The sequence below is a fragment of the Ammospiza nelsoni genome, chromosome 21, assembly GCF_027579445.1.
Source record: "Ammospiza nelsoni isolate bAmmNel1 chromosome 21, bAmmNel1.pri, whole genome shotgun sequence".
NCBI lineage: Eukaryota > Metazoa > Chordata > Aves > Passeriformes > Passerellidae > Ammospiza > Ammospiza nelsoni.
In genome coordinates, this window is record NC_080653.1 from 8,273,605 (window position 1) to 8,287,632 (window position 14,028).

General features: G+C 44.3%; 1 protein-coding gene across 4 annotated transcripts in view; it reads left to right on the forward strand.

The window, feature by feature from the left end:
• Window positions 1-921: 921 nt before the first annotated feature.
• SPECC1 (sperm antigen with calponin homology and coiled-coil domains 1) overlaps window positions 922-14,028 on the forward strand; it is a 64,973-nt gene continuing 51,866 nt past the window's right edge. Inside the window, exons 1-3 of one of the 4 annotated variants that reach the window (XM_059487049.1) lie at window positions 922-1,061; window positions 1,546-1,722; window positions 3,668-3,803. In XM_059487049.1, coding sequence (XP_059343032.1) covers window positions 1,576-1,722; window positions 3,668-3,803 — 283 coding nt within the window. In that variant the 5' untranslated portion in view covers window positions 922-1,061; window positions 1,546-1,575. Of the gene's footprint in view, window positions 1,062-1,545; window positions 1,723-3,667; window positions 3,804-13,522; window positions 13,749-14,028 lie in introns of those variants that run through there. The other 3 variants (XM_059487050.1, XM_059487052.1, XM_059487051.1) reach the window with 3 other exon arrangements.

Sequence of the window (14,028 nt, forward strand, 5' to 3'; positions counted from 1 at the left end):
ACAAATAGAGGGAGTGTCACTTGCTGGCTTTGTTCTCTGTGAACAGCAGCTGAGCACTTGACATTCCTTCACCTCAGTGCAGAAGCACTCCCTGAACAGACCGAGGTGGCACCTGCAAGGTGCTGTCACTGTCACATCCACCCTGGGCCCTGACAGAGCTGTGTCCTGGGAGTTCAGTGAATGCTCTCATTTATGAATGTGAAATCAGGTACAAAGCAAATCTGGGATGTAAAACGTGACCAGAGCCCCTCCTGACTCAGCCAGGAATAAATTGTTTCAGTGTCTCTGTCAAGGTGTTGCTGCCCAAGCTCACTGTCCCTCTGAGCACCTTGCTGGGCACTGGGCACTCTGTGGGTGAGGGAATTGCCCAAACTTTGAATATGAAGAAAAACAAATGGCAAATTCTTAGTTTAGCTGATAGTTACACATGTAAAGAAATTCAAAGAGATTTATTAATGAATTTCCAGCGTTCCATCCTGTGCCTGTGGATATTCTGGTTACCTGCTTAACAGACAAGTTACCCTCTGCCTACACAAGGCTGAGCCATAGCTACATCCTGTGTCTATTTTGGAAAATGAAGAAAAATGTTGCTCATACGAAGTGGGGGAGGACAGGAGATATCAGGCCACCTCCCCTCCCTCACATTCCCAGCCCAGCAGGCTCGCGGGACTTGGAAAAAACATCCAAATAATTCTTTTATTCTGCTCATGGTGTGGATTGGGCAGTGGCTGGTGGAAATGAATGGGTTTAGATCTCCAGGAGTGCAGGGAGCTGTTTAACTGGCAGCTGTCAGCCTGCTGAGGGAAACAGGCTGCTTGTTCCTGCTGGCAGCTGAAACGTCTTCAGCTACATCCAAAAAAAGGAAACCATGTCTGTTTGCTGGTTCCTGGCAGGATTTCTCTCTTGCATAAGCTTATCTCTGAGGAACAGTGGATCTGGATCTTTGTTTGCAAAGAAGTTGGGGTTTTTTTTCACTATGTTTTGTGAGTCGTGGTATTGTGGAACGTGTTTTTATCACTGTGGCAACATCAACTGCTGCTCCTCTAGAAGACTCTGATAAGGTAAAGATATATTTTCCACCCATCTGAGGAAACTTGCTTCTCATATGACTTTCTAAAAGTGAATGTTATTTCAGTTGAAGATGCTGGACCTAATGGTAAAATAAGTATTCTTCCTTTTATCCCAAGGTTGCTTTAAACTGCTGTGGGCTTCAATGTTCTCAGTTGCTCTTCCATTGTGCTTCAGTATTCACAGGTGTTCTGCTGTGCCTGAGGGAGATTTTGGGACTTAAATAGTCCCCCAAAAAGTTAATGTTCCTTCTGTGGTTGGTATGAAAAGTAAAAGTGGCTGTGGCCTGCTCTGAAGGTTACTCTAGGCTCAGTGTTGATGTTTGTGAGAGAGGGCATCAAGATTATCATGGCCTTTTCAGCCCTTTAAACTCATGCCAGATATCACTCTTGCCTTTCAGGTCACAAAAAGATAAGTTATATTTTTGTATAAGTGCATAAATACATATAAACTTTTAATTTTTTTTTTCTTTTTTAGAGTCTGTAGACTGAATTACTTGGGAAGAAAATGAAGAGTAGTGCCAGGCCTTGGAGTGCAATAGCAAAGCAAGGGAGCCATGGAGTTGACAGAGGGAAACCTCTTCCCACCACCTCCACAGGAATGAAGACATCAAAGTCCTCCACTTCCCTGGCCTTTGAATCCCGGCTCAGCAAGGTACAAATCCTTGGAGACTGTTCAAGTATTCCAGTCTTGATCCAGGTTAAAGCTTTGGTTTAGTCCTCAAACTACCACACCCACTGTGTTGGAGAGATTTAAATTTTGTTGTATATTAAATTAATACACATTTCTCAAAGTATTTTGCATGTACTGAATCTGTACACTCTGTGTGTGAGGGAATTGGCTAAACTTTGAAGTTGGGGAAAAACAAATGGCAAATTTCTAGTTCAGCTGATAGTTACACGTGTAAAGAAATTCAAAAAGATTTATTAATGAATTTCCACCATTCCTAAAAACCTGTGCCTCTCCCTTCAAGGCAAAATATCTTAACAGAAGACATTGCAATGTAACAAATGCATTTTATGAATCCTATTTTTTTTATACAGATATATTTTAAAAAATAACAGAAACTTCTGTCCAAGTACTGTTTTTAAGAAAATGGAATAATACACCTGAAATGCTGCTGCATCTGCACCCTTGCAGCCAGCAAACAGAAATAACCTGGTCATCCAAACCCAGGCCAAGGTTGTAACTTTCCAGCAATAAAGTTTAATGAACAGTACATAGCAGCGTACAGTATTTAGATCTTCTCTTGATTAAGACTTCATTAATTGTCACAGTTTTTCAAGGAAAGGATTAATTTATTGAACTTGCTGTGCAGACTCCAAGATGCAGTTACCAATAGGGTACTTCAGTGCTCCAGGCAGGTTATGCTGTGTGGTTGAGGCAGCATCTCTGAAGGAATGCTACTGAGGACACTGACCAGGAAATCTGATACGATTGATTTGTTAAATTTAGTGTTAATTGTGGAGAGATTTCTTCCTAATGACAGCTAATGACTTCAAATTGTATCCAGCTGCAAATGCAAAGTCATCAAAGTGGCTTGCTTGAAGAAAGGGAGTTGAAAAGGCACTGCAGTTGCTGCTGTAGGGAAGAACACATTGAAGAAATTACTTCAGAGAGACTGCAGAACTCTCCGAAGGTCAGAAAGTCAGGTTGTTCCATTCTCCTCCTGAGAGTGAGCTGACAAAACCTCTGCCAGAAGGAAAAATGTTCGTTGTTTGGTATCCTGGAGCACCATCAACACTTCAGCTATTGAAACTTATGGGCTCACAGGGTCCAGGAAACCACAGACTCTGAGTCAGAGGAGGAGATTAAAGGGAGAAGGAATTAGAGTTGAAAGATTTCATTTTGCTTGAATGTTTCAGATTCAGGAACTACTAAATAGGGGCAGTGCTTGTTGTGTGCTCTCTTTTCTCTTAACCCAGCAGTGGGGTTCAGCCTGAGCTTCAGGGACCCCCAGTGGCACTGGACAACTTCAAAGGAAGTGGATTTTCTTTTGAGAAAACACTTTTGGTGTCCACAAACTCAAAAGTATAGGAAAACTTCTGCTCTAGGGAGACTCTCCTAAGCTTTGGTCTTAAAATACTTAAAGTATTTTTCCTGAAATTAATTAGAAACTGTTACTAGAGGCACACGAATGGGAAATCAGCTGACCAAAGTTCTGGGATAAACTGTAACTCCTGCTTGCTGAAGCAAGATCATTTCAATGTTTCTCTTTGAATCTTACCTTGTCCTTGTGTTCCATGGGTTTCTTGAGTTGGCACTTAGAGCAGACTTGTGTCACCAGATTCCCTCCCAAAAAGTTGCCAGTAGACCATTCCTGTAAACTGTTTTCTCATTGCCTTTCAATTATTTGCCTTTTTGAACAGTCTTTCCCATTTTCGTTCCTCATTCTTGGAACAGTGCTTTATCCCTTAACCCACTTCACAAAAACCTAGAATGGAATGCAAATACAAAAATTATGTACTCCAGTTATCAAGGCAATATTCCCATGGGGCTACTTTATGGAACTGTTAATTTTTTCCCCAAAGAATCTTGCATTTTGAACTAACTAAGGGGAATATTCAGAGTCCTGACCTGTTCCCCCTCTGTGTCACAGCTGAAGCGGGCAAGCAGCGAGGACATGCTCACCAAACCCGGGCCAGCAGCAGCTTCGGGAGTGTCCAGGCTGAAGAAGACAATCACAGCAGGAGCCATCTCAGAGCTTGCCGAGAGCCGGCTGAAGCCCAGCACAGGTAGGCACAAAGATGCTGTGAGCCAAAGGTGCTGTGAGTGTCACTCGCTTTGCCAAGGTTCCAGCAGTGTCCCCTGTCCCCCTTGCGGCACAGCCGTGTGGCAGTCGCAGGACGCTGTGCTTTGCATCCCGCACCCCAGGAGCCAGGGATACGAAGTGAAAAGTGATGCACCGGGTGGGTTTAGGAGCCGAGGCAGCCCCAGCAGCCGGGCGGTGGCGCCGGTGCCCCGCGGCTCCGGGCAGGATGGACCCGGCTCCAGGGCAGGACAGCATCGCTGTCTGAGGGTTTCCCCATTTATCAACAGCAATCTCTCTTCTCTCTCTACCGAGTGAGCAGAGCTGCTTCCCCGCTGCTCCTGGGACTCGCAGAGGTGTGAGAACAAAGAGCAGCCCTGGGCATCCTCTGTGCAGCCTGTGCTGCTCCTGAGCTAGCCCGGGGCACGCTCTCCCCAGCAGCCTCACCCCATCCGCTTGTTCCCATAGGTTTCAAACCTAAGCCTGTTTCCAAAGGCAGCGACACCATCTGCATACCAAGGGCTTCGGTGCAAGCGCTCTGCTTTCCCCCAGGAGCTCAGCAAATGCTTGCTTTTGTCTGCTCCCTGGTGGCATTTCCAAGGGAATGTGAGCTCTTATTAAATTTGACCATGACCTCCCTATTTGTCACAGCCTCTGCAGGTTTTGACTGTGTGACAGAACAATGTTACTAACCAGAGAGAGATTTCTGTTTTTAAAAAATGAAATATAAAAACCTTTATATACCCTTGGAAGAAAATTATGTGCCTTGTAACTGCACAAATGTTTCATAGGAACCCAAAGACAGATCCAATTCTGCTGTTAATCAGTGTGTAAATCCTCAAATTTAATAGTGACTAGCTGTATCCAAAGGAATTTGGGATTCACAAGCCAATAAAGAGGCATGATGCTTGGGAGGAGCCAGGCAGGGAGATGAAAACCTGTACAGATGATGCAGCACAGGATCCTGGGAATGCAGCCAGGGAAACAGCACTGCAGGGAGTCCAGAGTGGAATATGTCTGTCAGACACCAAAACACAAGCATGGAATAGAGAGCCCTCTTCTGCATGCAGCTATAATAACTGGGACTGGAAGAGGGAGATTTATGATGAGGACTGCTTTAAATACAAAGGCTGGAATGGTTTATGGAGGTCAGGTTACATCTGGGTATTGCTTGGCCACTTTAAATCACATCATTGGATATAACCTCATATATTGCTTTGCATCTGCATTTGTAGAAGCATGAATGGGAATATTAATGCTAAATGAAAAGAGAACAATTGTATAGATAAACACTAAGAATGTATGTGTTACCACTCTAAAATGGTTTTTAACCTAGAGAGAACTGTTTTAAGTGTGTATACAGTGTCTTCTTACATGTCTGTTTTTACAGTGGTTCCATAATCTGAAAGAGTGTTTGAAAACCCAGCTGTATGCTGAGGTGTCATTGTCAGGGCCACTGGAAGGTGCTCGATCTTATTGAGGAAGGTTACAGAGATGAATGCTTTGTCACACTGGAAAATACCAATAGTCCCACTAAAATGGTGCATTGTTGCTAAGAGAACTAACAGTGAGCATGGCAGAGGGCACAGCATGTTCTAGGGAACAGAAGTAGGAAAGGAGAGAACGTTTTCAGCTGCTGTGTTTTATTGCAATGGCTTCCCAAAGAGTCTGATTGTGATCAAGATGCAAAGCTGACTATGGAGCTAATCCAAGTGAGAAGGTTCCAGTAGCTGGGGAATGCAGATGTTTGTGTAGGTAGCCAAATGTGTAAATCTAGAAATTTATTCCAAAATCACTTTCTTTTGTTTCTTTGATGGCCTTCATCTGTTCTGTGTTTTCCTTTAATGTCTTGACTGTAGGCATTATCTCTCCCCCTTGGTTGGGCTTTTTTCTCTGTTACTCAAGTGAGTGATTTGAGTATTTTACTGAAATGATATTCTATTAGCTCCAGCCACACTCTGATGGTACACTGTCGGTATAATAGTCCTGTGTGAGAGAATTTAAAGTGAAAAAGGAATGGAAATACAAAAAGCTTAGGTTTCTTTCTTCTTTGGGTGTGACTGTCCACCATTTGTGTGTTGACCTTGAGCAGGAAGACATGTTCCAAATGCTGCAGATAATAAATAATTGACCTAAAGGTTGGTTGTTTAAATAAGATTGTTTCTGTGCTGCCCTTGGTGGAGTTTCAGTTATTTATTCCAGTCTTTTATTGATGGAACTACCCCTGCCTGCCCTGCTGGGAGCTGACACAGTAAATCATAAACAACTTAAAGGGGGATGAGGCCAAGCCCATGGATCCATCCTTGGCAAGTGCAGTTGAGCGAATGGAGCTGGAGACTGATTCTGGCTGGAAGTTCTGAGCTGTGCTGTTTGGTTTTGTAACTCCTTGGCAGTTTTGAAATCCCAGGCAGTGGGAAATGACACACAGAGAAAAAGAAATGTCTTGTATTCCTTATCCACAGTGTGATGTCTTCCCATGTGCTGTCCTGAAGTGGTTGTTTGGGTTTGTTAAAGCCAGGCTTACAGAACTCTGGCATTGTTTTTAATGTCTCAGTAGATGAAAAAGGGCTGGAAAATTGTAAAACATGAGCAAGAGTTCACTAATCTTGGAATATATTGATGTTAATGCATGTACTTATAAAGCCATCCAGTCTTTGAAGCCATATACCAAAGAAATGATTGTAAAATATATTAATAGAGAAGTTTGTGTATTCATGAGAAACTAGGACTGTCTTCCCCTAAGGTTCAGGATTGTAGGAAATCAATGACTTCAGATTCTGCTCCTTTGAGGTCTGCAAGCCAAATAACCTTAAAAAAGCAATTTCACAGAGAATTTCAAAGCTTCTTATGTGATCACATACCTCTCAGGAAGAGCATTGCATGGCAGGACTGGTATGCAAATAAAAATTTTGAGGTTCAGGCAGATGAAATTACTTTCTCAATAGAGCCTGGAAGTCATTCCAAATCCTTGCTCTGAGTTCTGTCATTCAGTCCATACAAAATCCCAGTTCAAGCACTTTCTGAGTCTTCCCTGGAGGCTGTCTGGGTTAATCATGTTCCTGTGCTGCTTTGATGTGATTTCAGTGGCAGCTGCTATTATCTGTCAGGTTGGACAGGAACCAAAAAGAGTCTGGACATAGCCAGGATGTGGGCATGGCACAGTCCAGTCACACATCATCCAAAAGCACTGAGACTATTTCAGCCCTTCCCATTTCTCACAAATATATTGATTTTTATATCAAGTGCTGCCAGCTCCAGTATGAGGTATCAGTTATCCCTGAAATGTAATTAAGAGATAGCTGTACTTTTTCTCAGGCTGCTTCATCAGCTTATTTTTTATAGCTAAATAAAGGCTAAATCTCTTTAGACATGATTTGCCTCAGAAACAATAGGAAACTGTCAATAACAATGTTATTATCACCTACCTTAGCACTTATAGAAATTCTGGCTATTTTACTGACAAGCTCAAGTTTTCTCTAAAGGCCAAAGCAGGAGACAGGTGCTACATCTTTGGGGGCTGGGAGAAGCCAAGATGCCAGCAGGACTGTGAGGAATGGCCTGCTGTGTCACCCCCTGCTCCATCAGAAATTACCATTTATTACTATGCATAAAATGGGAAAGTCAATACTTGGCCTGAATTTTCAGCCAAAATAACAAAAACCTGTTGCTTTCTGTGTGTTCATGCTGAGTTGATTCACATCCAAGGCTGGAGATGGTGCCAATCCAGGAGCACAGAGGAGGGAAGCTCAAAGATATTAAGAGTTTCAATTATCTCCTCAGCATCTCATGTCGAGGCTCTGAACTCTGCAGGTTACCTGGACAAAAGCTGCTAATCCCAGAATGGAACATTGCCAGCATTGGAAATGAAGCTGCTCTGCAACACAGGCTGCTGTAATAAACCCTGCAAATTAAATAGGGAAACAAAAATACCAAGAGATTTGGCATAATCAGGGAAAACTATAGAAGGGCCTGAGGCTTATGTTCTGTTGTGGCACAGTTTGGGTTGAACAATCTTCAGTAAGGAGGGGCTCTGCTTTGATGAGTTTTTCTGTGATTTGTCATTCACATTCCTGCCAGTTAATGTCCCAGTGACTAAATGTGATACCTGTGTATCTTCAATTCCTTCCTAGTGCTGGTAGAGCACATACCATTCCTCCATTTGTCCATCATTGTTTTTTCATGCAGTTTATGTGAAAAGAAAAGTCTTAATTTCTCTCTGAAACAGCTGCCTGCAGCTTTTCTGTGTAGATAGTGCTGGTATTCAGAAAAGAAAGGCTTTAACTAAATTAGGCCAACTGGTCCCTGCCAGCTCTGTTAGAGCTGGGAAAGTTTGAATATCCCTGGTGAGACTTGTTCACCTGTGGCTGATTCCAGAGGGGAGGCTGGTGTGTGGTTTTATTGCACATAGCACTCATTAGATATGCTTCTTTCCCAGCAAAATTGAAAATGGGCCATGCTACAGATTTCAGAGATTCCTGCATGTTCAGAGAATTGCCATTTTCAGCTTGCTATTTGATAGTAATATAGGGACTCTATCAAATTTGTCTTCTCTCAGCCAACTTCTCTGCTTGTGATGTGGGGTAAAAATTTAGGTTAATGTGAAGCTAATCCAGACCAGAAGCTTTCCCTCCATGGCCAGAAAATTCAAGGAAGTATCTTTTTATTTAAAAGCTTTCTTTAAAAAAGAAAAAATCCTTGTGAAAAAAAAAATAATCTGACAGTTTAGCAGTTCATAAGATGCTAATGCACCCCAATTAGGACAGGAAAAAGGAAAGTGATTTCTGTTGAAGGACAGCTCTCTGACCTTGGGGCCCTTTTACTCTGCCATACATCAGCTTTTGACAGCGCCTGCTTTTTGTGATCTGCCACATCAAAGCACTGCTATAGGTCTGGGAGAGGTGGCTGCACTTTGCATTCAGGCTCGTTACTGTCTCATTTTCCTTGTGAACGATGGTGCCAAGTGTGAGGGACACTAATGAGATCGGTATGTTCTGTTCCACCAGGCTCCACTGCAAATGGCTGAGCTCATCTGGGCTTTCCCAGGAGCTCTAAATATGCTTCAAAACCTCATCTGGAAAGCCACTTGCATTTTGCTCCCCCTTCCAGGTACAAGACACAGCTCTTGCATGATTATTCTATATCCAAAAGTGGTATAAAAAGGAAAAGAGGACTCAAGATATTGCTTTGTCAGGCTGTCATTCAAATTGGCAAGAAGTGCTGCAGGAATTTAGCATGCAAAGCAGTGGAAATGTGTCTGCATTTACATCCAGAGCTCTGCATGCAGCTGGCTATGCATATTGACATCTACACACATCTATAAATATCTGCTAGGATGTTTAACATATTGCTACAACCATGAACCTGAACCCTCCTGGCATCCCTTAGCAAAATGTTTCCTCTGTGTGTGATTTCCCCAGGTGTCAAGTAGTCAGACTGAGTTTCAGCACCAGTTTAGAAGATTTCACCCACTGTCCTCTGAAGGGAAAGCTAAAGATTTGAGGCAGATCAAATTTGGCATTCCAGATTTAGGTTATGGCTGCTACTTGTCAAGTTTCTCTTACTGCTTCTAACAAGGATTTTTTTTTCTTGGCACAGCTTGCAAACACAGTTGTTGATTGCTGATGCCTTTGCTGAAAATATTCTTGTATTATATTTATTGCTGTGTTGTTTTTCATGTTCTTTGAAGCTTTGCTCTTTCCCTCTGTAAGCCATGGGCAGTTGTGCATTCTGGAATGGCTGGGAATGGGGGCTGCTTCACATGATTGTTCTCCAGGCATCTTTTTCCTCTTTGATAACTGGCAGTATAGTGAGACCAATGCATTTAGAGGCTCTCTGGTAGGATTTCTGATACCTGATCCTGTTATGGATAACAGGCTTTTTGAGAGGCATTCACAGGCTGGCTGCAGTCATCTTGCATTATTAAACAAGTAGGAATTAACTTCTGCTGACAACACTGTCTGCAAAATGTACCTTTTCCAAGCTTTCTTGCTGTCCTAATCTACTGCAGAATTTACATGTCCTGTGATGAATCTCTGTTAACACATTCTGAGATTCTGCATTCAGCCTCTTGTTAAAACCACCTGTGAAAAACCCCCTTTTCTGTGGCTGTTCCCTGAGAATGACTTTGTTGGCACACGTGAGCCCCTCTGGGAGCTGAGCCAGCTCAGAGGACTCAGTGTGTGGCAGGGACACTGAAATGCTGAGTCCTGAAGGCTGCAATGACTTAACTCATTAAATTGTTGACAGTTAATTGGCTCAAGGCAACATGTATAGGGAGGATTCATTACAGCTATAAGGGAGCTGTGGTGATCCCAAAAGCTTTTCTAGGGACACCTGAACAGAGAGGGGAGCATGTCTGGATGCTCCAGGAATAGCACAAATCTCGAATCTCCCAGCTTGTTTTCATTTCTTTCCAGGCTTCTTTACTGAAGTTGTTCAGCAAAGTCAACACAACCCTGCTCTGACTACCTGCCCTGGGTTAATTATCAGCTTTCCTTCAGCTGGTTTGAAGAGAAATGATCCTTAACACAAATTCTCTGGGCCTAAATCTCTTGCAGCCAGAATGCCTTGGCACAGGGCCATTGTGTTTGCACTTAAAGAATGGGAGGGAGAAGGAAAGGAACGCAAAGCTGGCCTGGTCTGACAAGTATGCAGATCAGGGGAGGGCTTGGCATTCCTTGTAGTATTTTTTTTCCACTGTTTTTTTTTTCAGCAGCTTTTGGATTATATTAGATTTTAGTAGTGTAGAACAAGAGGGGAGGGATTGACAGCTCCATCTCAGATGGGTTCCTGGAAGGCTGTGCTTCTGTGCCATGAACTGTGACCTCACCAAGTATCTTCGTTACAAAAAAATTGTTTCTAGCATGGTTAGAAAAAGCTTTTGTTCATCTGGAGTTCAGCTCTAGATGTTATATTTCTAATCCTTTGAGGTCCACTATTGGGAATGATGCACAGATTCTGAAGAATTATTTCCCTGCTACTTATGTACTCGGTGCTCGTAAAATCTTCAGCATTAATGGAAGAGAAGAGTGTAATAGTGTGAACTCTGATGGTTCTGATGTCCACACTTAGGGCCCATTCAGTTTAATATCTGCAACTTAGAATTCAGCCTTCTGGAGAGACTGTCACCTACCTGGCCACTGCAAATCTGAGATTTGGTGGCACCTTCACACTCGTTCTCATGAGCATGGATTACAATTTGAACAGAAATTCCACTCGTTCATTTGCTGTGTTGTGAGTAGGATGCAAAGAAAGTTACGCCTGGCAAGCAAGTCCTGTCATTTGACTAGGGAGTGGAAAGAATTATGTACATCACACCTTCAGTAATTAACTCCCATTCTCACTATATAGGAAAGGAGTGTTTGTGAAGTTTTATTGGCATTTCTACAAAGAGCAAGGGGATGAGTCAAGCTTCATGCTTAGGAAGAGACTTTGTAGAGTTGAAATGCACTCATTTGTTTTTGTACCTTTATTACTGAAGAGGAAGGGAAAGTAATGCAAAATGTTCAGATAACAAATAGTTGCCTAAAGATGCATCTGTTGTGATTTGTTACCTGGTCCCCATCTCATGCTTGCTGCTACTCCTTTTTCCTCAGCTTGAGCTGCAAGCTCCATAAGCAGTAATCTCTTATCTACACCTCCTGCTCAGGCTGTAGCTGTATTTAAAAATTTGTGCTTTACCTTTCATTTTGGACTAGGCTAGAAGTCTTTGGCCTGACATCATTCTCCTTATCATGGTGTTAGAATGTTCTGATTTATATTTCGTGCCACTGTCAAAAAGAACAGATTGGTTCTTCCAGTCCTGACTCTCCTCCAGTGCTCAGATTTCAGGTGTGTGCTCTGAGTCAGTGATTACATTTTATAATTGCTCCAGGCTTGCACCAACGCTGCACTGGGACCTTGTTACGCTATTCCCTTTTGTGATTACAGAAATAGAAAGCAGGTGATGAAGTAATAAATGCTCAGCTTCAGGATTTATCACGCCAACAGACTCTCACAGCTCATGCAGCCCCTCAGGTGAGTCCTGTTGAAGGAAAGCAGAAGTCACACTGTAGTCTATAGTGGAAGAAAATCTCTGTGGGAGATACATTCTAACTGCATTTGGAGGAAGATTGCATCTGTACCTTGGAAAGGGCAGGCTGAGCACCCACCACAGTAAGATACCAGACTTAAGAGATCATAAGATGACTTTTAGAGAAAGAATGTACTGTCACTGATTCCTTTTTGATGGCTTATTCATTAAACAAAGCGTTTTGTGTTTGACATGTCACGAGACAGAAGTAGACAGGAGTTGTTTAATGTCATCCAGATAAAGACAGCTGTATGAAAACTTTTCACTTCATCTATAAAGTGTCAGAGGAAGAACAATGGAAAGCTGAAGACTGACAATGAACTCATCCTATTGTACTGAAATATTAGCAAAATTCTGCTTCTATTATATTGAATGGTCTCCAGATACTTTATCTGAAGTGATGGATTCACAGCTGGATAGATTAATTCTCCATGTTTTATTTTTCAGGCTGTTTTGAGCCTAGGAGACACACTAGTTTATTATTTCTGAATTTGTTTTTAACCCTCTTGTTGAAACCAACACTCAAGAGGATTCTGTTAATTATCCACGTAATGGAAACTGATCACTGGAGTCATTCAGGATCCTTGTTTCCCATGTACATCAGGTTCCATGAGTGTGGAGCATCTTGATTTTTTGGAAAGATGTGCTGTTGGTGAGCCTCTGGGTGGGCCTGTCCTATGCAGCTGCTCCTGCAGTGCCAGTCACAGGCAAAATTATTGATGATAGAGATGTGGTGTGAAATCTGCTCCAGTTTGTGGCTGCAAGTCTAGATGTGCTAGTGGCTGTCAGGTTTGATTGTTGTTTTATTGGGAAATTAAAGGGAAATTTGGAAATCACTGTAATAGACTTTTAGGAATAAAATACCACATCCTTACATCAATAAAGAGAAATAGATTTCAACAGTATTCATTGAACGCTGTATATTGTTTAATATAATAGGGATGTGAGCCTGCTGTGCTGTTCTCAGCACCAGTGGAGGCTGAGAGCAGCTGAGGGTGTTTGGCTGACCCAGGAATAGCCCCAGAGGATATCAGAGCAGATCTGATGGATGGCACTTGTCAGAAAGGGCTCATGCTCACAACCACAGTCAGGTTTTCATAGGAGCCCAGTCTCCATTTCAGCATCCCTTGGGTATCTATGTTTTCACAAGACGCTGAGCATCTCTGAAATTGGGTCCCCTCATTTTTATGACAGTTTGGAGCTGCCCTTGCCCAGACATGTCAGTGCTGTGCTCAGCAGTGTAGTTAGATCTGTGGGCAGGGTCTGTTTGCTCCATGCTAAGCATGATGGAACTGGCTAAAAATTAATGTTGGCTTTGCTTTGGAGACATTTGTCTCCTCAGGTCTCTGCTGAGGGTCCTTCTGCCCTCCTTCACCTGCAGCCGCGTTTCGCTCAGAAATATCGATACGGGACGGGCTCCATGGTGTTCCCCTTTCCGCCACGGCTGATCCGGGACAGGGAGGCTCCGCTCCAGGCGGTGCCGGGGGGCATCGAGGCGGTGCTGGGGCGTCGCTCCCTCCCGGAGCCGCGGCCCGGCCGGAGCTGCAGCTCCCGCGGCCGCCGCTGGGTGTCCCCCGGCGCTGCCCCGCTCGCTGCCGCCCAGCCCGGCCCGGAGCGGGGCCGGCTGAGGGAGGAGGCGGCGCCGCAGCCGCCTCGGCGGGGCCGCAGCGCGGCTCGGCCGCCAGCAGCAGCTCGGGACGCGCTCCCCGCCGGGGCTGCCCGAGCCGGGCACGGCCAGAGGCGCCTCCGCGCCCGCACCGGGCATGAGCGGGGCTGCGGCGGCCTGAGGGGGCTCCGGAGGAGCCGGGCGGCCGGAGGAGATGGGGAACCAGCCGGGCAGGGCGGAGGAGCACGAGCAAGGTGTGTGCGAGCGGCGGGGCGGCGGCACCGCGGGGATGGCGTTTTGTTCTCGGGGCTGAGGCGGCTCGGGGCTGTTGTCACAGGGAATGCCGGTGGCTTCCAACCTGCCGGGGACACTGCTGATGTTTGCCTTGTAAATGCGCTTTATTGCCCTTCCGTACCTGAGATCCCAGCACCGTCCTCACGGGAGCTCTTCTCAAAGGAATCCTTTAGAGCCGAATGCCTGCAAGGGTGGGACCGTGTTCGCTGACAGATTTTTTTCTTTTTCTTGGCATGGTCT